This window comes from Nannospalax galili, unplaced genomic scaffold, assembly GCF_000622305.1.
Source record: "Nannospalax galili isolate Female #2095 unplaced genomic scaffold, S.galili_v1.0 scaffold1480, whole genome shotgun sequence".
In the NCBI taxonomy this organism is placed as follows: domain Eukaryota; kingdom Metazoa; phylum Chordata; class Mammalia; order Rodentia; family Spalacidae; genus Nannospalax; species Nannospalax galili.
The window spans coordinates 130,042-153,446 of NW_008346536.1; the positions used below are offsets into that span (position 1 = coordinate 130,042).

A 23,405-nucleotide genomic window follows, 5' to 3' on the forward strand; every position below is an offset into this window, starting at 1 on the left:
TGAATTCATTACATATGGCAACTATTTACTTATTTTAAAGTTAAGTGTAGCTAACCTTCTATACTTAGATCAAATTTGTATGTCACCACTGCTTTATCTATAATTTGAAAAAGGGTCACATCCTTCATAATGTTTTACCTCCATATTTTTCATTCAAGATCTTAGACCTGCAGCAGAAATTAGAGCATGCTCATCAAGTCTGCCACTCAGACGCTTGTATGGTACACAAGAGGCAACTAGAGGAGAAGATCATAGAAGCCAAGGGCAGTGAAGCCAGGCTGCAGCAGCAGTGTGAGGAAGAGCTGCAGAAGAGGTAAGGGCAGAGGGGCCTCCATGTCCTTGGTTTCCAAGGCTTGAGGTCCTCAGCAGTCACTTCCCAATGGAGTATTTCCTCCCAGGCCGCACTGAAGTCAACTCAGTATTGAAGCATCCTCTGTACAGCACTGTACACCACACCGTATTCTGTCTACTTTCTTCTTTGCCTCTGGCGCTGGAGTGTGGGACTCCAAAAAGTAGAAGGTACTTCTTGTTGTTCTAGAACACACCTGGCACATTGATAACGTGTCTTAAATAATTGAGTTGCCTGTAACACCTGACACTTTGCTTGTCTAACTCTCCAATGCGATTGGCACAAATTCAGACTCCATTGAAGTTTGAACTTATTGGCTAATGTTCTTCCACGTAGTTTTGGGTAATTTATAGTCATCTTAATCATCAACAAACCTCTACCAGCTAGTAACTGTCATCTTCTTTTTTTCTAAAATTATTGTGGTGATTTTTCCTTAGAATGTCCTTTGGGACACCTAGCCTTCAGGGACGCATGGTTCTCACTTCAGGATAGTCAGAATGATTGCATGTATTTTGAGAAAAATACAATTTAGCCACTAAAAACACACAGAGATGTTCACAAACACTTTGTAGCTCAGAAACTTGCTTCAAGCTGTAGTTGAAAGTTCAGCCAAAGGATTGGGCACTCAGCTCTACTTAGTAAGTATTTGTTGAATGGATGCATGTTGGAAAAGTGACTGAATATATGGGTGAACAAATACTGAATACACTCAGTGAGGTGCTGTGGAAGAACCCTTGCCTCACCCATCATATCTAGCAGGATGGCAGGCGATCTTGTCATAATACAGCTAGATGCAATGAGCTCCCCTGTCAAAGCTCAGCTCATAGGGCTGGAGAGATGGATCTTGTTCTTGCAGAGGACTCAGGTTTGGTTCCCAGCACTCACATCAGGCAACTCACAACCACTTGTAACTCCAGCTATAAGGCATTCAACTTTGGCACCTGCACTCATATGCACATTCACACACATAATTAAAAATAATTTAAAAAATCTCTTTTTTAATATTTTATTATTTTTATTTTATGTATAAGAATGTATTGCCTGCATGTATGTAAGTGCACCCATATTATACAATGCCTGTGGAGGTTAAAGGAGGGCATCAAAACCCCTGGAACTGGAGTTAAGGATAGTTGTTAGCTGCCATGTGGGTGCTGGGATTTGAACCTGGGTCCTCTGCAAGAGCAGTCAGTGTTCTTAACCGCTGAGCCATCTCTCTAGACCCTCAAAATAATAATAAATCTTTAAAGTACTGTTCACAAGAAAACATAGGAAGCCCCAACGGCAAGCATACTGTGATCTAAAACAACATCGGTGAATGGAACATAAGCTTCTGGGTCAAGGGAAAAATAATATCAGTCCTGCATTCAGGAGATGCCAAGGAAACTTGCCACAGGGTAGGACAGCTGAATTAAGAAGATCCAAATTTTTAAAAAGACTGCTGGGTGTGGTCATGCATACCTTTAACCCCAGCATTCTGGAGGCAGAGGCAGGCGGATCTCTTTGAATTCAAAGCCAGCCCAGTGTACATAGTTCCAGGCCAGCCAGAGCTATACAGTGGGACCTTGTCTCAAAAATAGATAAATAAATAAACAAAAATTTTCAAAGCTATGCAAGTAGAAGGGGACTAGGGCAATCAGCTTACTATGATCAAAATACAGTGCATACATGTATGAAAAGTCCCTGAAACCCATTGTTGTATGTAATTAATATTTGGTAATAAACAAAACTTTTTACACATCCAAATAATATGTGTAGGAAAGCAACCCCAATTTAGAAGTGAAAGATTCCTGTATAAGCTTAATAGAAGCTTACATTAGCATTAGCAAACACTGCAGAGGACCTGAATGGAAGCAACCCAGTTAAGCACCAGATTTTTTTTACCCAGAGAACTTCAGCAGCTGGAATGATGATGAACCAATTGCTACACAAATGAAGTTTTAAAAGAAGAAGAGAAAATAAAGACCTGACCCATGAAGAACTGTTGAACTTTGTTAAAACTCAGTGTCCCGTTTCTCCTGTAGGAGTAGCGGAATAGCAACCCCAGTTCTGTGGAGATTTGCCTAGAAGGAATTCGTAGAAGCAGTCTTCAAACTAAGAGTAGAAAAAGAAATATAGGGGCTGGAGAGATGCCTCAGCGGTTAAGAGCACTGGCTGCTCTTGTAGAGGACCTGGGTTTGGTTCCCAGCACCCACATGGCAGCTAACAACCATCCTTAACTCCAGTTCCAGGGGATCCAACACCTTCTTCTGACCTCTGCAGGCATTGCACAACATGGTGCACTTATATACATGAAAGCAATACACTCAAACACATAAAATAATAAATAAAATATTTAAAAAGAAAAAACTAAGCAAGAAAATCCTCCACCAAAAAGGAACTTTGATAGTACGAATGTTTCTGTGACCTGGAATTCACATTTATATGTGTAGACTTGTGCATGGGAGGAATTCTGGGAAACATGTTTGTCCTAGCCGAATTACATATCACAAAGCCTTTACACTAAAAAAAATGCTGCTTTGTGATCATTGATGCTGATGCTGTTAGTATCGCCTTCCTCTTCTTCCTCAGTAAAGTGAGAAGGTTCTTTGGTCAGAGCAAAATGTTTGGGGATAAGGCATGGCAGGAAGATGAGATCAGGAGGCTCAGTGGGTGCAGGTCATGGAGAACTTTGCAGACCACTTACAGTAGTTTCAGTCTGTTTGTGAGAAATGTTGAACTGAAGTTCCCCCATCCTTGTAACATCTTTATCTGGTTTTGGTATTTGAATAATGAGTTAGGAGCAGTTCAAGGTAGCACACACCATTGATCCCAGCTCTGGGGAGGCAGAGGCAGAGGCAGGTGGAGCTCTGTGAGATTGAGGGCAGCTTGGGCTATGTAGCAAGTTTCAGGCCAACCGTGCTACAGTAATCAAATTTGTGGGCATAGAGGTGTTTATATATCCCTTTATTGTCCTTTAATATCCATAGGATCAATAGACATAGCGCCTGTTTCACTTCTGGTATCAGTAATTTCTATATTCTGTACTTGGTTAGCATAGCCAGGTAAAAATTTATCAGACTCCAGTTCAGGGAAATCTGACTCCCTCTTCTGATCTCCATAGGCATTGCACAATATGGGTACACTTCTATAAATGCAGACAGTACACTCACATACATAAAATAAAAATTATAAAACTGGGCATGGTGGCACACGCCTTTAGTCCCAGCACTCAGGAGGCAGAGGCAGGCAGAGCTCTTGTGAGTTCAGGGCCAGCCTGGTCTACAAAGCGAGTTCCAGGCCAGCTGGGGCTGCAGGGAGACCTGTCTCAAAAAGACTCCCCCCAAAATAAATAAATAAAAATAATAAAACATTTCTTAAAACTAAGTTGAGAGTGAAGCAGTTGATGTGTGGGGAAGCAGAGAGGCAAATATTAGGCAGAGGAAGAAGGGACCGGTCGGGTGAGAGGGAGAGCATTAATGTGGAAGACTTGTTTGAGGAAGTGAGAAAGTTCACTGACTACAAGAAAATGTTTGAGGTTGGGGAGTGGCCAGAGAATGAGTCTAGACAGACAGGAGGCCTAGTCCATGCAGAGCTCATCAAGCCACACTGAACACCTTGGACTTTACCATAAAAGAAATCAAGAACCACTGAAGGATTTTAAGAAAGAGATTGTGGACCTTGGAGTGCAGCTCAGTGGTAGACCAGTTGCCTAGTATGCAGCAGGTGCAAACTTTAACACCAGGAAAAAACGGGGTAGGGAGTCGCATGATTCATTGGTGACTTAAGGAGAACTCTGACCACTATGTAAAAAGATGAATTGGTAGAAAAGCCCAGGCTATGAGAAAAATGTGGTATCTTGTCAATCATAATATTTACTAATCTTTTGTCACTGAACCTATATAGTATTCAAAGTATTTATTATATGGAATAGTTACTATCATATTCATGAGTTGCTTTATTTTTAATATTTATTTTACTATTTAATATATTTAATTTATGTGCATGTGTACCTGTGGAGATCAAAAGAGGGTATCACATGCCCTGGAGCTGGAGTTATAGGTGGTTGTGAGCTGCCTGATATGGGTACTAGGAACTGAACTCAGTCCTCTGGAAGAACAGCAGGCATTCTTAATTGTTGAACCATTTCTCCAGCCCTGTTCCCTTCCTCTTTCAATTCTGACTCTATTTTTCAACCTCAGTTTTCAACCCTCAGATTGTACTGTAGAGAACTCAGGTCTTTTTCGTTCCAGCATACTTCCCTTTCAGTTCCAAGGCTAATCTCTTAAAAGTTGATAATGGAACTGTCACCAGGAATCTCATTCTGGTCTGCGCTTGGCTCCCCCAGTTCTTGTGATCTATATCAAAAGAATTCAGACAATTAGCCAGGTGTGTACCAATCCCAGCACTTGGGAGGCAGAGGCAGGCAGATCATAGAGAGTTCCAGGCCAGCTGGGGCTACAGGGAGACCCTGTCTCAAAAAGATCAAAAAATAAAAAAATAAAAAAACTCAGACAAGACACACAGAGCTCAGACAAGACACACAGAGTGTAACATAGATAATTTATTACAAAGCAAAGGACACACACTTAAGAGCACAATAACCAGAGGAGCCATTGTATGTCAGTAAGGATTCTAGAACAAGCAGCTTTTCCTGTCCAGGTGATTGACAGGCCTATCAGATGAACTCTTACAGGAGGAGGCAATGATGGAGGCAATGGTACACTCTTGTTCTTCATCAGAAAACCTCCTGCTGTCCAGTAGTATTGTAAGATTCAGGATGCCTGGAACCAGGGTTAGGTAGTTATGTATTAATGAGATGCTCTGTGCAGTTCAGGATGTCATGTCTCCTCCCAGAGCCAGAATCAGGACTCAGGTCCCATTCCTCTGATCAGTAATTTTCCTGCTGTTACAGTTTATGGTTTTAGAAGCTGATGATTATGAAGGAGGGGGTCTTCCAAGCCTGCTAATATCTAGACACCTAACAGAAGCCTAAAGAAGAAAGAGATGGTAATAGCAGGGCTTCCCTGGGTGCATTCAGTGAATTAGATAAAACAGAAGTGGTAATGGGTTAGGTGATTGGTAGAGGGTAAGCTACAACAACCCTTGGAGTGCCTGCACTTGGCACCCAAGGAACATAGGAAGAACTAGAGGTACAGAGCCATGAGCTTGGTCTCAAACATGTCTTCCCTACAGTAACCTACAGGTGGCTCCGAATACTGAAGTTAGAGAAAGCAAAGCTGTCTGACCAGTGTTAGCATTTTACTGCCCTGTCATGTAGGTGAGGATTTTGCCAACCAGTACTATATCATCCTTGCCATCACCATCTTCAAGAAGAATCTCCTAAATGCAGAGACTCTTAGTCTGAAATCCTCTGAGTTTCCAGGAACTGTAGTCTAATGACTGTCTGAAGAGAGAGGTGCTGATGGTGATCTTTGGAAAGGGAAAGGTGAATCCCCCATCAGTGCAACACACTTGTGAGTCAGCTGTAACAGAATTGGCATGTGTGTTAATGTCAGTGTGTTTCACACTAACAACCCTACACTGGGCCAGAAGATTGAAGGCTCAACTTGGAAAGCAATGTGGATTCCGGGTTAGAGGCTTACCTCAGCCTTTTCCTGGGTATTCTCTCTGCTGGGTCTTCCTCGTCTCTGACATAAGGAAAACAATTTCTTCCTCATAGGTTTGTTTTGATGATAAGAGAGAATTAAGGGAAAGCTTCTATCACAAAGGAGGTTCCCAGTGCTGGACCCTTTATCTTAGGGACATGTGTCTCTACTTCACTTTGCTGAGCCAAAGAAAACCCCTTGCTCGCACAAAGACTACAGGTCTGAGTTTCATTTGTGTAAGGTGGTAATACACACGTGATTTAATGTGCATTAATTGCCCTCAGGACGCTCCTAAGTCAGGATGTAAATGAGCTCCAAAGGCAAGTGAGAGCCTTCCAGGATAAGGAGAGTCAGTGGGAAGTGACCAGTTCCCAACAGCAGGAGGCTCTACTTAAACAACTGGAGAACGAGAGAAGGAAATGTGAGGAGGTAAGAAAGCAAACAGATGCTCCCCTGTTTTTCCTGTTCTCACAGACCTGAACTCTTGGTCATTGTTACTGTTATTATTTAGCTAATTATCTTTAGGTGCACTTCACCCACTAAGTTTAATCAGGAAAGCAGAACCTGTTCTGGGTATATCAAGTGCAGGAGAGGGAAACATGGCTTCCCTATATCCTTTTGGCTAGGCTGTAAATTAAACTGACTTAGGACAAATTTATAGGGATGAACACATTTTAATTACGTGTGTATGCATGGATGTCCCACAAAACATAAGGCTTAAAACGGACCAGATTCTCAATGTCTGTACAGCACCTTGAACTTTGCAGAAAGGGCCTTGGAGCCTCTGGCACATGGTGGAGACAAACTACAGGAGGGTGTGGGCAACTCTTGTAGGGTAAGGAAAGGTTGTCTTGCATGCAGGTAAGTCTCTCCAGTAATACAAGTTGTCTAGAAATGGCTCAGTGGGTGCTTGATTCCCCAGAATACATGTAAAGGCCAGGCACACAGCATGAGCATCCATCTCCCAGTGCTCCTCTGGGCAGGTAGGAGGTGGACACAAGAGGATCGTGAAGCTCATGGGCCAGCTTTGTGTTGCAGCCTGGGGCATGCAACAGAAGAGTGACAGAAAGACCTGTTTCAAACAAGGTGTAAAGGACTGACACCTGAGGTTGTCTTCTGGCCTCTACACACATACTATGGTACATCCACATTCCCACACATGAATGTATGTACACAAGCATACTCACACATCATACACACAAAAATAAATAGATAAATAATATGAAATTTTTTTTTGGTGTTTTTGAGACAGGGTCTCCCTGTAGCCCCAGCTGTCCTGGAACTCACTATGTAGACCAGGCTGGCCTTGAACTCACAGAGATCCGGCTGCCTCTGCCTCCCAAGTGCTGGAATTAAAGGCGTGCAACACCATGCCTGGCCAGGTATACAACTTTTAACTCAGTATGTCACTACCCACCAGGACAAAGTAACAGATCCCACAGGGTAAGGGCTCAGGCCTATGAGACTGCCCATTTCTCAGACCAAGTGCCAGCTGTGTTGCTGCACATCAGCTATAAATCTAAGACTCCCTCAACCCGTCATCAGGTTTGATCATGTTTTAAAATGACTCGGGTGGGGCTGGAGAGATGGCTTAACAGTTAAGAACACATAAATAATGCTCTTACGTGTAATACTTTTGCAGAGAACCTGAATTGGGTTCCCAGCACCCATGTCAAGGTGACTCACAGCTGCCTGTCGCTCTAGCTCTTAGGGGATCTAAAACCTCTGGTCTCAGCTGACACCTCCACTCATGTACACATACTCACATACAGACAGACACAGACATACACACACACACACACACACACACATGCAGACACACATATGCATAAAAAAAATAATCTTTCTAAGAAGAACAGCTCAAGGAAAGTTTATTTACTTGGCTACTGGTTTATTAGATGAGGCCACAACTTAGTAATGGCCAGATGGAAGAGATGCCCAGGAATGCAGGAAGGGACATGGAGCACATGCATCATCCTGTCTGGGGTTCAGCCCTCCCTGTACCTCTACATGTTTACAATCTACAAGCTCTGAATCCAACCTCGGGGAGTTTTATGGAAGCTTCTGGTTCAGGATTCTATACAAAAAGAGCTTAGAACTCATTTCTACTCCATCCTAGCCACGAATAAAAAGCTGAATGAGCTGAAATCTTTTTTTTTTTCATCTTTTTGAGACAGGGTCTCCCTGTAGCCCCAGATGACCTGGAACTCGCTATGTAGACCAGGCTGGCCTCGAACGCACAGAGATCCGTCTGCCTCTGCCTCCCGAGTGCTGGGATTAAAGGCGTGCATCTCCATGCCTGGCCCACAAGCTGAAATCTTTAACTGATTTTGCTCAATCAGAGATATGAGGTCACAGGATCACTGCTGCCCCTGACATTAGATAAACCAAAAGAGAATCACAATGCCAGAGAGAAACTTCCATGAAAACCAGTAACCAGACAGGCACTGCACACGCACACACACACACACACAGACACGGACAGACAGACAGACAGACAGACAGACACACACACACACACACACACAGTGCACATACACACATGCAGACAAACCTCACTGAACATAAAATGAAATCTTTTTTAAAAAGATAAATGCCAGGCCTGGAGAAATGGCTCAATGGTTAAGAACACTGGTTGTTCATGCAGAAGACCGGGGTTCGAATCCCAGCACCCACATGGCAGCTAACAGCGGTCCGTAACTCCAGTCCCAGGGGATCTGACAGCCTCTTGACCTCTGAGGGCATTGTATAACATGGGTACACTTACCTACATGTAGGCAATACATGAATATACATAAAATAATAAATAAAAAAACAAATAAAAAGATAAATGCCTTTAGTCTCAGCACTTGGGAGGCAGAGGCAGGCGGATCTCTGAGATCAAGGCCAGTCTGGTTTATCTAGTGAGTGCCAGGTCAACTGAGGCTACAGGGAGACCCTGTCTCAAAACAAAACAAAAAGATAAATGACAGAAAAACTACATCTAGGTTCATAATGTTCAAATTAAAATTGAAAGAGAAAGGAAAAATCCTGAAAGAAAGACAGAAAAGTAAAATACTTTCTGAGACAAACAAAACTTGGGGGAAATTGTCACCAGTATTCCTACTTTGCAAGCAATTTTAAGAGATGTTCTTTAGACAAGGAAAAAACCTACATGGATCCATGTAAAGAAAGCAAGATGGCTCAGCAGGTGAAGGCGTTTGCCACCAAGCTGCCGACTCCTGTAAGACGTCCTCTGCCCTCCACATGCAGCCTTGGACATGCGCACACACACACTTTTTCCTTCTTTTTTTTTTTGTCTCTTTTGAGACAGGGTCTCCCTGTAGCCCCAGCTGTCCTGGAACTCACTATGTCGACCAGGCTGGCCTTGAACTCACAGAGATCCATCTGCCTCTGCCTCCCAAGTGCTGGGATTAAAGGCATGCGCCACCACGTCCAGCCTATTTCTTTATTTTATATGTATGTGTGTGTCTGTATGTGTACCATGTGCATGCAGTGCCCAGAGTTCAGAAGAGGGCGACGGATTTCCTGGAAGCGGAGTTACAAGCTGTTGTGAGCCACCCTGTTTGGGGGCAGGAAACTGAACTTGGGTCCCCTGAAGGAGAAGCAAGTACTCTTGACCCTTGAGTCATCTCTCTAGCCCCTAAATAAATAAAATTTTTTAATATTTATTTTTTGATACCAGGTCTCCCTGAAACCCCAGCTGACTGGAACTCGCTGTGTAGAACAGGCCGGCTTTGATCTCACAGAGATCCACCTGCTTCTTCCTCTAGAGTGCTGGGGTTGAAGGCCTGTGCCACAGTATCCAGCAGATGACTATTTTGAAAGGAAAGGAAGAGGGGGCCGGACAGATGGTTCAGTGGTTAGGAGCAGCTGCTGCTTTTACAGAGGACCAGAGTTCTGTTCCCAGCACCCACATGGCAGCTAACAATCATTTGTAACTCCGTTTTCAGGGGATACAATGCCCTCTTCTGGCCTCCGTGGCCACTGCATGTACATGGTGCACTTACAGGCAAAACACTCATACACATGAAATAAAAATAAATAAAATCTTTAAAAAAGAAGAGCATTGGGAAAAAACTAAGTGAAGATAAGATAAAATTTTTTAAAATTTAAATCGATCTAGCATAATTTGTTCAAAATAATAATTGCAGGGAACTGGAGAAATGGCTCAGCAGCTAAAAGCACTTGCTGTTTTTGCAGAGGACCCAGGTTTGGTACCCAGGACCCATGTTGGGCAGCTCACAGCTGCCTGCAACTCCAGCTCCAGAGGATCCAGCATTGTCTTTTGGCCTCTGCAACCCCCTGAATATCCATGGCATGCATTCTTATTTATTTTACGTATATGAGTATTTTATCTGCACATATGTACCCATCTCTCCAGCCCCTATTTTACAGATTCTTTAGTGAGGTGTTTCTAAGCTACATTACATTTATGCCTTAGTAAAGCAGCAGCCTGACTCTTAGCATCCATTTTACAGCCAACAGCAGATTTCCCAGAACCGTGCTCCTCAGCAAGAGTTTTGTTCTTTCTTTATTGAAACAGTATCTGCAGCATGAAACAGGCAAGTAGAAGTCTGGACCCCTTTCAGATTATTTTGCCCTTTGTCCCCTAGGCCTAGAATGTCACAGGTTCAGATTCTGTCATTGTTTGCAAAGAGAAAAACACTCTGCTCTCGACTCTTCGGTATGTACAGCTTGCATACACCACCCTTCACTATCTTAGATGAGCACAAGAAGTAGTCTTTAGGGATCAAGGTCATATACCCAGGTCACAAGAGGAGCACATGGCTCAGTGAGCTTGTTTACATTATAAATAGTAACTTTTTGGTTGCATGTAAGTAAAACTCTTTAGTCCAGATTATGTCCATATTGTAAAAGTCATTCCTACACTTACGTGTGCTTATGTGTATGGGGAATGGATGACCGCAATGATGTAATATAAATTACAATTATTTTGCTGGCTGGGCATGGTGGTGCATGCTTTTGATCCCACCACCCAGGAGGCAGAGGCAGGTAGATCCCTGTGAGCTTGAAGCCAGCCTGAACTACATAAGGAGTTCCAGGCCAGCTGAGGCTTCAGGGAGACCCTGTCTCAAAACAAACAAACAAAAACAACAAAACAAGGTAGACATGACTGAGAAATGGTACCCAAGGTTGTCGGTCCCTGGGCCTTCATGTGCATGCACACATAAATGCACCCCATCTCACATACAGGAATACACATACACTCAAAAAAGGGAGGGAGAAGAAAGAGAGAGAAATTGGGTTGGTTGCAAATGTACTGTACAAAGTAGAAAGATGTACAACTGATAAGTTAGAACAAAAGGAAAATGAAGACATATAAAATGCTCAGTTAAAACCACAAAAGGTGGGGCTGGGCACTTGGAGGCAGAGGCAGGCAGATCTCTGTGAATTCAAGGTCAACCTGGTCTACATAGCAAGTTCCAGGTCTGCTGAGACTAAATAGTGAGACCCTGTCTAAAAAACTTTTTTTTAAGTAGGTTTGGGAATGTAAGTTAGGTGGTAGAGTGCTTGCTTAGCATGCATGAGACTCTAGGGTTCTCTCCTAGCGCTGCATAAACTAGGCGCACTGGCACTCACCTGTAACTCCAGCACTCAGAACGTAGAGGCAGAAGGTGCATGAGTTAAAAACAGCTTCAGCTACATAGTAAATTTGAGGCCAGCCTGGGCTACATGAGACCCTGCCTCAAAAAAAGAAAGAAAGGAAGGAAAGAAGCCTCTCTGGTGATGATGACCTCCCTACCAGAACATGCCTCTCACAAAGGCTCTTCGTCGGGCTCCAGAAGAGAGGAGGAAACACAAGAAGTGCCTGGCAAAGCCCCAATTCCTGCTTCATGGATGCAAAATGCCCAGATGCTCTAACATCTCCACGGTCTTTAGCCATGCACAAACAGTATTCTTTCTTTTCTTTCTTTCTCTTTCTTTCTTTCTTTCTTTCTTTCTTTCTTTCTTTCTTTCTTTCTTTTTTGTCTTTTTGAGACAGGGTCTCCCTGTAGCCCCAGCTGGCCTGGAACTCATTAGGTAGACCAAGCAGGCTCGAACTCGCAGAGATCAGCCTGCTTCTGCCTCCCAAGTGCTAGGGCTATAGGCGTCCGCCACCACGCCCTGAACAAACAGTATTCTTGCATGTTGGCTACACCTACAGATGGAAAAGCATGACTTACAGAAGGGTGTTCCTTCAGGAGGAACCCTGAATCAAGATGAGTGAGAAACCATCTGTATTACTTGCTGCAAATCTGACAACCTGAGTTTGATCCCCGGAGATCACGTATAAGAAAGAATGACTCCACAAAATTGTCCTCTGACCTCCACGCTGGCACCACGGCACCCACAAGTCCACCCCACATCATACACGTGAGTAAATAAATAAGGAGCCAGGTGTGGATCATGAGTTTTCATTCAACACCTGTGAATTTTTATCTATTTTTCGAGACAGCTGGTCTCAAACTTGCTTTTTAGCTGAGGATTATCTTGAACTTCTGATGCCCTGTACATACCAAAGTGCCGAGAGCAGAGTGTTTTTCTCTTTGCAAACAATGACAGAATCTGAACCTGTGACATTCTAGGCCTAGGGGACAAAGGGCAAAATAATCTGAAAGGGGTCCAGACTTCTACTTGCCTGTTTCATGCTGCAGATACTGTTTCAATAAAGAAAGAACAAAACTCTTGCTGAGGAGCACGGTTCTGGGAAATCTGCTGTTGGCTGTAAAATGGATGCTAAGAGTCAGGCTGCTGCTTTACTAAGGCATAAATGTAATGTAGCTTAGAAACACCTCACTAAAGAATCTGTAAAATAGGGGCTGGAGAGATGGGTACATATGTGCAGATAAAATACTCATATACGTAAAATAAATAAGAATGCATGCCATGGATATTCAGGGGGTTGCAGAGGCCAAAAGACAATGCTGGATCCTCTGGAGCTGGAGTTGCAGGCAGCTGTGAGCTGCCCAACATGGGTCCTGGGTACCAAACCTGGGTCCTCTGCAAAAACAGCAAGTGCTTTTAGCTGCTGAGCCATTTCTCCAGTTCCCTGCAATTATTATTTTGAACAAATTATGCTAGATCGATTTAAATTTTAAAAAATTTTATCTTATCTTCACTTAGTTTTTTCCCAATGCTCTTCTTTTTTAAAGATTTTATTTATTTTTATTTCATGTGTATGAGTGTTTTGCCTGTAAGTGCACCATGTACATGCAGTGGCCACGGAGGCCAGAAGAGGGCATTGTATCCCCTGAAAACGGAGTTACAAATGATTGTTAGCTGCCATGTGGGTGCTGGGAACAGAACTCTGGTCCTCTGTAAAAGCAGCAGCTGCTCCTAACCACTGAACCATCTGTCCGGCCCCCTCTTCCTTTCCTTTCAAAATAGTCATCTGCTGGATACTGTGGCACAGGCCTTCAACCCCAGCACTCTAGAGGAAGAAGCAGGTGGATCTCTGTGAGATCAAAGCCGGCCTGTTCTACACAGCGAGTTCCAGTCAGCTGGGGTTTCAGGGAGACCTGGTATCAAAAAATAAATATTAAAAAATTTTATTTATTTAGGGGCTAGAGAGATGACTCAAGGGTCAAGAGTACTTGCTTCTCCTTCAGGGGACCCAAGTTCAGTTTCCAGCCCCCAAACAGGGTGGCTCACAACAGCTTGTAACTCCGCTTCCAGGAAATCCGTCGCCCTCTTCTGAACTCTGGGCACTGCATGCACATGGTACACATACAGACACACACATACATATAAAATAAAGAAATAGGCTGGACGTGGTGGCGCATGCCTTTAATCCCAGCACTTGGGAGGCAGAGGCAGATGGATCTCTGTGAGTTCAAGGCCAGCCTGGTCGACATAGTGAGTTCCAGGACAGCTGGGGCTACAGGGAGACCCTGTCTCAAAAGAGACAAAAAAAAAAGAAGGAAAAAGTGTGTGTGTGCGCATGTCCAAGGCTGCATGTGGAGGGCAGAGGACGTCTTACAGGAGTCGGCAGCTTGGTGGCAAACGCCTTCACCTGCTGAGCCATCTTGCTTTCTTTACATGGATCCTACAGGGTAACTATTAACTGCTAATCTGATAAACTCCTTTTCCTGTTGTTAGTAGTAGTTGTGATGAAATCATACTACAGGCTCATTGAGGATCCCTAACCTAAAACTCAGAAATCCAAAATGCTCCCATCTGAAACTTCTGGAGCTGGACATGGTGCCACGTGCCTGTAGTCCCAGCTGCTTGGTAGGCTGAGGCAGGAGAAGTATTTTGTGCACAGGAGTTCAAGGCCAGGCTGAGCAACACAGCAAGACCTTGTCTCAAAAATAAGTTGGAAATTATTTGAGTGCTGACATGCACCTCAAGTGGACAGTTCACCTGACCTCATGTGGTGGGCCACTATCCAAATGCAGATGCAAAAAAAAATCATCTAACATTACTTCCAAGCTGTGTGAATAAGGTAGGTATGAGACATAAGTGAATTTTGTGTTAGACCTTGGGTTTCATTTCCAAGATAAATCATTATGTAAATATTGAGATATGTAAACATAATGCAAATATTCCAAAATCTGAAAAACATAAAAATCCGAAATACTTCTTCTCTCAAGCATTCTGGTAAGGACTACTCAGTCCAGATCTTCAAATCTAGACAGCTCAGATTGCCAGTTCCAGTCCCCTCAGCCACTTGTAGAACCAAATGCCTTGTCAGTCCAGGTAAAGGCAAGAGAATTTCTTTTGTTTTGTGTATTTGTGTTATAGAAAGGCAAACTGCCTCTTTTTTCCTCTCCTCTCACACCACACCAATCAACAAGGAGGCTCCTGTGACCTCAGAGCTGGGGGCCGGGGGGGGGGGGGAGGTTCTCCCCACCAGCCATGCCTCAGCAGTGAATGCCAGATTCCAGATCTTCTAATTTAATTTAATCGTGATAAAATTGACCTTGAGACAGAATGAGACCTCGAGTTAGGGTCCCCCAACAGCAAGTCTGGGACTCGGGAATTATTTTTTTCTTTTCTTTTTGTTTATTCTTTTGAGACAGGGTATCATGTAGCTCTGGGTTGCTTCCTATGTAGCTGAGAATGATCTTGAACTTCTAATCCTCTTGTCTCTACCTCCCAGTTGCTGGGATTGCAGGTGAGTGCCACCACTCACAGTTATATGCAGGGCTGGGAATCAAACTCAAGACTTTTTGCGTGCTAGGCAAGCACTCTATCAACTGAGCTATACCTTTAGCCTGTGGAATTTCTCACAAATCAGAAATAAACTGGGGTTTTCACACACACCCCGGATTTGATTACTTTGCTAGAATGCTCATGAAATTCAGGAAAACACTACACTAAATATCCTGGTTTATTACAAAGGGTATTTTAAAGAATAGAAATAAGCAGTCAGATAAAGAGACATAGGGCACGGTAGGGAACGGTCCTGTCTGTAGGCTTGGGGGTGACAACCTCCTAGCCCTTGCATGAGTACCTGTTCACTTTTCTGCAAGCCTGTATCCAAAGGCTTGTCAGCCCCTGTCCTTTGGGGTTGCTATGAAGACCTCAGGCATAGACATGGTTTCTCATGGACTGAGGAAACCCAGCAAGGCCTGTCTATTCTGATTCTTCTTGGCCTCTCTAGTATTCCTTCCTCCAGGGTACTAGGCAGGATCTCACTGTAATGAACATCTTATGCCCCTCATCAGACAAGGTAGGTCAGAGAATCTTTATGACCAGCTAAAGGGCAGGACAAGATTGCAGTTTCTAACATCCACCTTCAGAAGGGAGTTATAAGCCAGGGGCCATGTTTTTTATTTTTTAATAAAAGTCAATTTACTGTAATGAACTCACAAATAAAGACATCACACAGCTACGTTAAGGTGGCCGTCAAGCACCTGCCCAGTCCCCGACTACACATTTCCATAAACTCTGTACAGTTAGGGTGCAGGCTCTGAAATCCCGGAGCTTCACTTGGGCCTTTACACTTTCACTGTCAATTACATTTTTATGCATTATTCCACCACAAAAAAAATTACAGAGTTGAAACTAGAAGAAACAATTCACTTTTTATTCTCGTTCATGACTCATGAGTAAGCTGAGAGCTGCAGGTTGAAAATCTCATTCCAAGTTTGAAGAGAGATAGCCTCAGACCTCCAGTCCCAGTCAGGGAGAAGGCAAGAGGACCTGGAGTCTGGTCAGCACCCAGACTGCCCTACCGAGCTCAAGCGTCCTGAGCTAGGAGTGCATGACGTTCCTGCAAAAGATAGGAGCCATGTTTGAAACCCAAAAGTCTGAGGCTGGTGAGATGGCTCACTAGGTAAACACTCACAGCCTAGCCTGATGTCCTGGATTGGATCTTCACATGTGTGCCATTTGCATGCATGTACGTGTGCATGGTACACATACAAATAAATGTAATTTTTAAAAAGAAAAAATGGGGGGCTGGAGAGATGACTCAGTGGTTAAGAACACTGACTTCTTACAGAAGACATGGGTTCAAATGCCAGCACCCACATGGCAACTAACAACCATTGGTAACTCCAGTTCCAGGGGCTCTGACCCCCTCTTCTGCCCTCCGCAAGCACTGTACCACATGGGTGCACTTATACACATGCAGGCACAACACTCATACATACACATAAAATTAAATAAATTGAAAGAAAGAGAGAGAGAAAGACAGAAAGAGAGAGAGAAAGAAAAAAAAGAAAGAAAGAAAGAGAAAGAAAGAAAACCAAGGACTGGAGTGATGGCTTGGTGGTTAAGAGCACTAGCTGCTCTTGCAGAAGACCTGGGTTTGAATCCCAGCACCCACATGGCTACTAAAAACTGTTTAGAACTCTGGTTCCATGAGATCTGACCCTTTCTTATGGCCTTTGTGGGTACTGCAGGACACGGGTGCACTTGCATACATGCAAGTGTAACAGTCACACACATTAAATAAAATAAAATTAATAATTGAAAATTTTTTAAAAAGAAAAAAAAATAAAACCAAAGAAATCTACATCATAATACTACAAGCTTTTAATAAAGTTGTTTACAGAGTTTTTGGGAAGCCTAGGGTTAGGGAGAGTAGCAACCAGGTTTCAGAGGTTGTGGGTGAGCAGGGATGGGGGAGTTACTCTGAACTCAGAAGCAAGAGTGACTGGTCTGTTTCATTGTCTGTGTATCATACATTTACCAGCAGATCATTCTCATTTCTTAACGTTTTTCAGCACATCAAGAGCAACCAGGAGTTGTCAGAGAAGCTGTCTGGGCTACAACAAGAGAAAGAAGCTCTGTGGCAGGAACGTGAGCGATTTTTGGAGCACCTCGATGAACATGTGAGGTAGCAAAGCAAGTTCCCTGTGGACCAACATGACATGGCGGGGAGGGAAGCTGTTCCCTGCAAGCAGCCCCTGGTGGAGCAATCACACTGAAGCCACCCCTCAAGGCCATCAGCATGGCTTCTCAGACATCCCATCTACATGGGGCTTTTCCAAGGGACACACGGGGCCCAATTTCTTACCAGGGAGGGAGATGTACCATTTATTGAGCTGTTTGTGTGGAACTTGGTTTCACAGGGTCACTCTCACTGTCTTCAGGGTTTTTTCCCTCACAATCTTTCTTCAGCCTGGACCACATGTTCTGGATCTCAGAATCAGGGAGCCCAGAAGTCTCAGCTGAGTCTTTGCCAGTCACATAACCTGCCATGTCACCCACCTCTCGAGCAGAGACTTCCTGGGGCCTCCCCAAGACCAGGCACCAGCTCCTTCTTACTGCTACCAATGAACGATGCCAGCATGCTGGTACAAACAGCCACAGGACTTCCTGGACCTGTAGTTCCCAAGATACATTGTTTAAATCACTGTGTTTCATGCTCTGGCCAGCAGGCAGTGCCAAGCCAGGTAAAAGGCGAAGCAAGCAGGAAAGTGGCAGAACAGCTTGGGCTAGCTCTGGCCTGCTGGAATTACTTAGTGGTCTGATGATTGACTAGAATTTATGCATCTTAAATGTACTGGCAAACAGAAGCACCTCACCACAGCAGCCATTGTGGAAGAGTCGAGGTCTCCCTCCATCCTCATTTGCACTGATTGAGGAAGGAGGCCACCTTGGTGAAAATTTCCTCCAGTATCCTTGGGTTTGATTTAGGTATAATTTACATACAATGCAAAAAAAAACCAAACAAACAAACAAAAAAACTAACGTGCAATTCTATAAGTTTTGACAAACTTGTATATGCATGTAACATAACTCCCAACGCAATCAAGATGTGGAACTTGTCCACTACTCCTTAAAAGTTTCTCCTGAAGCAGGACATGGTGGTACACACCTTTAGCCCCAGCACGCAGGAGACAGGCAGGAGGATCTCTGTGGGATGGAGGCCAGCCTGGTCTACGCAGTGAGTTGCAGGCCCGCTGGGGCTCCAGGGGGAGCCTCTCCTGCCAGTTAGCATTCAGTCCGCAGCTCCTGTACCTTCCTCCAGGCACCCGTTGTCCTGATGTCTGCCTTTTCTAAAATGCCATCTAAATAGGCTCACTCTGCATGCTTTGTGTGTCTTCTTTCACTCAACATATTCCATTATTTTCATGTGTGTGTACAGCCAGAACTTGCCATTGTGTTTTGAATTTTTGTTTCTGATGGCCAATGAGGTGGAATATTTCCATGTCATTTATGCATGGCCTTTAGGAAAATGAAGCCAACTCTGGCTACATGTGCCTGGGTCCTAACATAGATGCATTTAATCAAAACCTGTGGGCATGGGGTCTATAAATCAATATTTTTCCAAAGCATTGCCATGTGACTCTATGTGTATCCAAAGTTGAATACTACAGATTATGAAGGAGAATGAAAGGAGCTGTCAAAACTCTGGGTTCATTTGGTTTTCATTTCCCTGACCCCAGAGCTGACCTTTACAGATAAAGCTCATTTTTACGTGTTCTCCTGGCCACCATTGCAAAGGAACACATTCTTTGCCTTCTTGAAATCAAAGTAATAGACAATCTGGTTTTACTTAAATACAAGCTAAAAATTGTCCCTAAATGTGTAAGTCTTGTGCTGCCTCGTGATTCTAGTAAACAAAGTCAGAGTAAACAGAAAATACACATTCTCTAAGCAAACTGACCAATAGAAATTCAGACAAGCCAGTTCCTGTGACAAATAGCCAGCAATGGCAAAGGAAGGCTGCGAGTGCTGCCTGGCTGTACTGCATCCTGTAGCCGTCACACCACACTTAGCACTCACTACAGAGAGAAACATAGATGTCGAAAGCTAGGAGGCCAGTTAAGCGATGTGTAATAGATACACCCACCTAATGGAGCATAAATCTGTAAAGGACAGTGACCAGGAACACTAGATAAAACTCTGGGGATGCGAAGAATTAAGAGTAGAAGAGAAATATTTTGTTTTATTATTTTTTATTTGTTTGAGTGTGTTCCTGCTGTATGTGTACCATGTTGTACAATGCCTACAGAGGTCAGAAGAGGGTGTCGGATTCCCCTGGAACTGGAGTTACAGATGGTTTTTAGCTGCCATGTGGGTGCTGGGAATCGAACCCAGGTACTCTTCAAGAGCAGCTAGTGCTCTTAACCACTGAGCCATCTTTCCAGCCCCTAGAAGAGAAAAATTTTAATTAATACAGTGTTTAAAAAAGCATATTTAAGCCAGATGTGGTGGTACATGCCTTTAATCCCGGTACCTCAGGAGGCAGAGGCAGGCAGATCTGTGTGAGATGGTGGCAAGCCTGGTCTACAATAGGAAGTTCTAGGCCAGCTGGGGCTACAGGGAGACATTGTCAAAACAAAACACAAGACCAACCAAACAAAAAAAGGATGCTTATTTAAAAAAAAAAAAAAAAAAAACAGAGGAGGCTGGAGAGATGGTTCAGTGGTTAAGAGTATATACTGCTCTTCCAGAGGACCTGGGTTCAGTTCCAAGCATCCATACTGGGCAGTTCATAACCACCTGTAACTCCAGCTCCAGGGGCTTCAAGGCCCTCTTCTATCCTCCATGAGCACTGCACTAATTTGCTGACATCCACATTCCAGCCAAGAAGCAGGAAGAAGGAGAAGGCAAGGGCATGCCAGCTTCTCTTAAGACAAACCCACATACAGACACACATACATAATTTTTTAAAAACTAGAAGAAGCTGGGTATAGTGCCAGTGCTCAGGAGGCAGAGGCAGGTGGATCTCTGTGAGTTCAAGGCCAGCCTGGTCTACATAGTGAGTTCCAGGCCAGCAGCCCCACTACAGGGAGAACCTGTCTCTAAAAGGGAAAAAGAAATCTAGAAGAAAAACAGTAATATAATACTGATCATATTGAGAATTGGCTATTTTCCCAATTTTTCTATAATTTATTCTCTTCCTTTAAAAAATAAAGTTTTAAGCCAGGTGTGGTGGCACATGCCTTTAGTCCCAGCACTTGGGAGGCAAAGGCAGGTTCTCTGTGAGTTCAAGGCCAGCCTTGTGTACAAAGTGAGTTCCTCCCTGTAACTAGGGCTACAGGGAGTTCCTGTCTCAAAAAGACCCCCCCCAAAAAATTTAAACTTTAAAATAATCTGAATGGTAAGACAGCAACTCATTGGTATGGGAAGCTGAAGAGTAGATTTTAATAGGATAGGTATAGGATAGGTAGAAGAAATTCTAGAAGTATGCATTGTGCGTCAAAAGATGTCAAAGCCTTACTCTGTGGTACTGCATACCTGTAATCCCAGTGGTTGGGTGGTAGAGGCAGGAGGATCAGGAGTTTAAGATCAGCTTTGGGTATATAGCCAAGTTTGAGGCCAGCCTGGGTGACATGACACAAAACATTTTTTTTAAAGCTACCATGATTTTAGCTGGATGTGGTGGCACACACCTGTAATCCCAGCACTTAGGAGGTAGATGCAGGGACATTAGGCATTTGAGATCAGCGTGGGCCACATAATGAGACCCTGTCTCAAAAAAAAAAAAAAAAATCTGTCAGAGCCACTGTGAACACCTGGAAAACTTCAAGGCTGATAGGTGGGTGTGAGCACCGTGAGCTGCTCCACATCCACTCTTCAGGATGCTGACAATGCAAGGCGAGCCTTTACCAAGCACTCCCCCCAGAAAGAAGAGTTCATTTATGAGACAAAACATCTTATACTCTAAGTCACCAGGTGTGGAGGCGCATGCCTGTAGTCCCAGGACTTGGGAGGCAGAGGCAGGCAGATCTCTGTGAGTTCAAGGCCAGCTTGGTCTACATAGTGAGCTCCAGACTAACTGGGGCTACAGGGAAACCCTGTCTCAAAAAGACCAAAAAAAAAAAAGACTGTAAGTCATAGCAACGGTAACTGAGCACAATTTACAAAAGTGAGCCTCACCTTATGGAGTAGTTGCTATGCAAGGGCCACAGATCAAAATGGGTCTGTGACGAGTTTATGAAAGCAATCATCTATAGTGAACTCTGTTAGTTAGGATATTGTACTAGAAACTGAATAAAAATGGCTTTGGGGGCCAAGGAGATGATTCAGTTGGTAAAGTCAGATGACGACCTGTGTTCAAATCCCCAGAGTCCGTGTACAAAGCCTGTAACCCCAGCACTGAGGGTGAAGAGAAGACAAACAGGTCCTGGAGCTCAACGGCCACCCAGCCCAGTCACATGGGTGAACTCCAAGCTCAGAGAGAGACCCTGTCTCAAAAAATAAGATCGAGGACGTCAGTATAAGGTGCAGACCGCAGCAGTGTGGTCTGTTCTTGCAGTTCAATCTTGATTGTCTCTTGAGAGCCATGGAGACTTTTACCTGGGTTACTACATGGACCACAAAGAAAGTTCAGTTATGAGTTCCTGGAGTTTGAGTTCCCAAGACCTGACAGGAAATTGAGCTATGCCAACAACAGCAATTACAAAAGTGATGGTATGGGGCCAGGCGTGGTGGTGCACACTTTTAATCCCAGCACTCTGGAGGCAGAGGCAGGCAGATCTCTGTGAGTTCAAGGCCAGCCTGGTCTACATAGTGAGTTCCAGGACAGCTGGGGCTACAGGGAGACTCTGTCTCAAAAAGACCCCCCCCCAAAAAAATGATGTTATGATCAGAAAAGAGGCTATGTACATAAAAGTGTGATGGAAGAACTAAGAATTATTGATGACAGTGAAATTACCAAGGAAGATGATGCTCTATGGCCCCTCCTGACAGAGTAGGCTGGCAAGAGCTTGAAATCGTCATTGGAGATGAACACGTTTCTTTCACAACATCAAACATTAGTTCCCTTATTGGTCTAAGGATCGAGAAGGGAGTGTTTTATTATCTTGTTCTGGACCTGAAATGTTTAGTCTTCAGTCTTACTGGATTGTACTTCAAGATTAAACCAATGTAGATTGAATGTTGTTGTGGACATGAGGGGGGCAGGAGTGGTTTTTAGTTACCATAATTGGGAAATTTCTGTGTATGTTGGGGCACTTTTTCATAAACAATAAATAATGGTCTTTAATGAAAGCTAAATAAACAAATAAGGAGAGCAACTGAGGAAGACAGGCATTGATTTCTGGCCTCTTACATACACTCACATATATGTGTGCATATCTTCACACACACATGCACACATGTGAACATATATATGCACATACATGAATATGTGTACACATAATGGCTTTGAAACAGAAGATGCAAAGTTGGGCATGGTGGCACATGCCTGTAGTCCCAGCACGGGGAGTCTGGCAGGAGAATTATGAATTTGAAGCCTGTCTGGGCTACACAGTGAGCTCTAAGCCAGCTCAGGCTATATAGTGAGACTTGTCTCAAAGCATCAAAAAAGGGTCAGGATGAAGTGGGGGTAGGAAAAGAGTCTGGTTTGTTTTGGTCTTTTTTGAGACAGGGTCTCCTGTAGCTCCAGCTAGCCCTGTCTGGAATTCACTATGTAGACCAGGCTGGCCTCGAACTCACAGAGTTTCCCCTGCCTCTGCCTCCCAAGTGTTGGAACTAAAGGCATGTGCCACCACGGCCAGCCTGGAAAAGGTTCTTTCTTATCTGACAGTGAAGACAAAGGCAGACTGAGATTGGCATGGGATCGCAATGCATCAGAAGCCGAGGCTTCTGTTTGGTTGTTGCTCCAGCATCTTCATCTTCGTCTGCAGAGCTGATCCACATAGTCTGGAATCATTAGCCAGGACATCCACATTCCGGCCACGAAGCAGAAAGAAGGAGAAGGCAAGGGCATGCCAGCTTCTCGTAGGACACCCTATTTTCCCCTCACATTCTGTTGACTAGAACTTGGATGGATTTATGTAGCTGCAAGGAATACTAGAAAAAAAAAACTATGAGAAAAACAAGTATAGTTCCTATACTAAGCAATCCATTGCTCAGCCCAAACCCATGTGTGGAGAGCGGGCCCATGCGGGAGTGCCCAAGATGGCGCCCGGGCACCCTGCCAAGCCCCATGATGAGTTAATGGCGCATGCGCAGCAGTGAAGAAAAGCGTGGCTGCTGGCACAAGGGCTCGGGGACAGAGTGTCCCGACCAATCCTGTCTAGCGATCTGGCTCGTGCATCCTACGGAATGTGGTGTGA

At 44.1% G+C, this 23,405-nt stretch overlaps 1 protein-coding gene and 1 pseudogene across 1 annotated transcript in view; both read left to right on the top strand.

The window, feature by feature from the left end:
- The window catches only part of Ccdc30 (coiled-coil domain containing 30), a 151,551-nt gene that overhangs the window by 104,953 nt on the left and 23,193 nt on the right, over positions 1-23,405 (top strand). Inside the window, exons 8-10 of the mRNA XM_008842840.3 lie at positions 159-313; positions 6,219-6,363; positions 17,115-17,227. Of these exons, the coding sequence (XP_008841062.1) occupies positions 159-313; positions 6,219-6,363; positions 17,115-17,227 (413 nt within the window). The remainder of the gene's footprint in view (positions 1-158; positions 314-6,218; positions 6,364-17,114; positions 17,228-23,405) is intronic.
- LOC103741912 lies at positions 21,619-22,354 on the top strand (annotated as a pseudogene).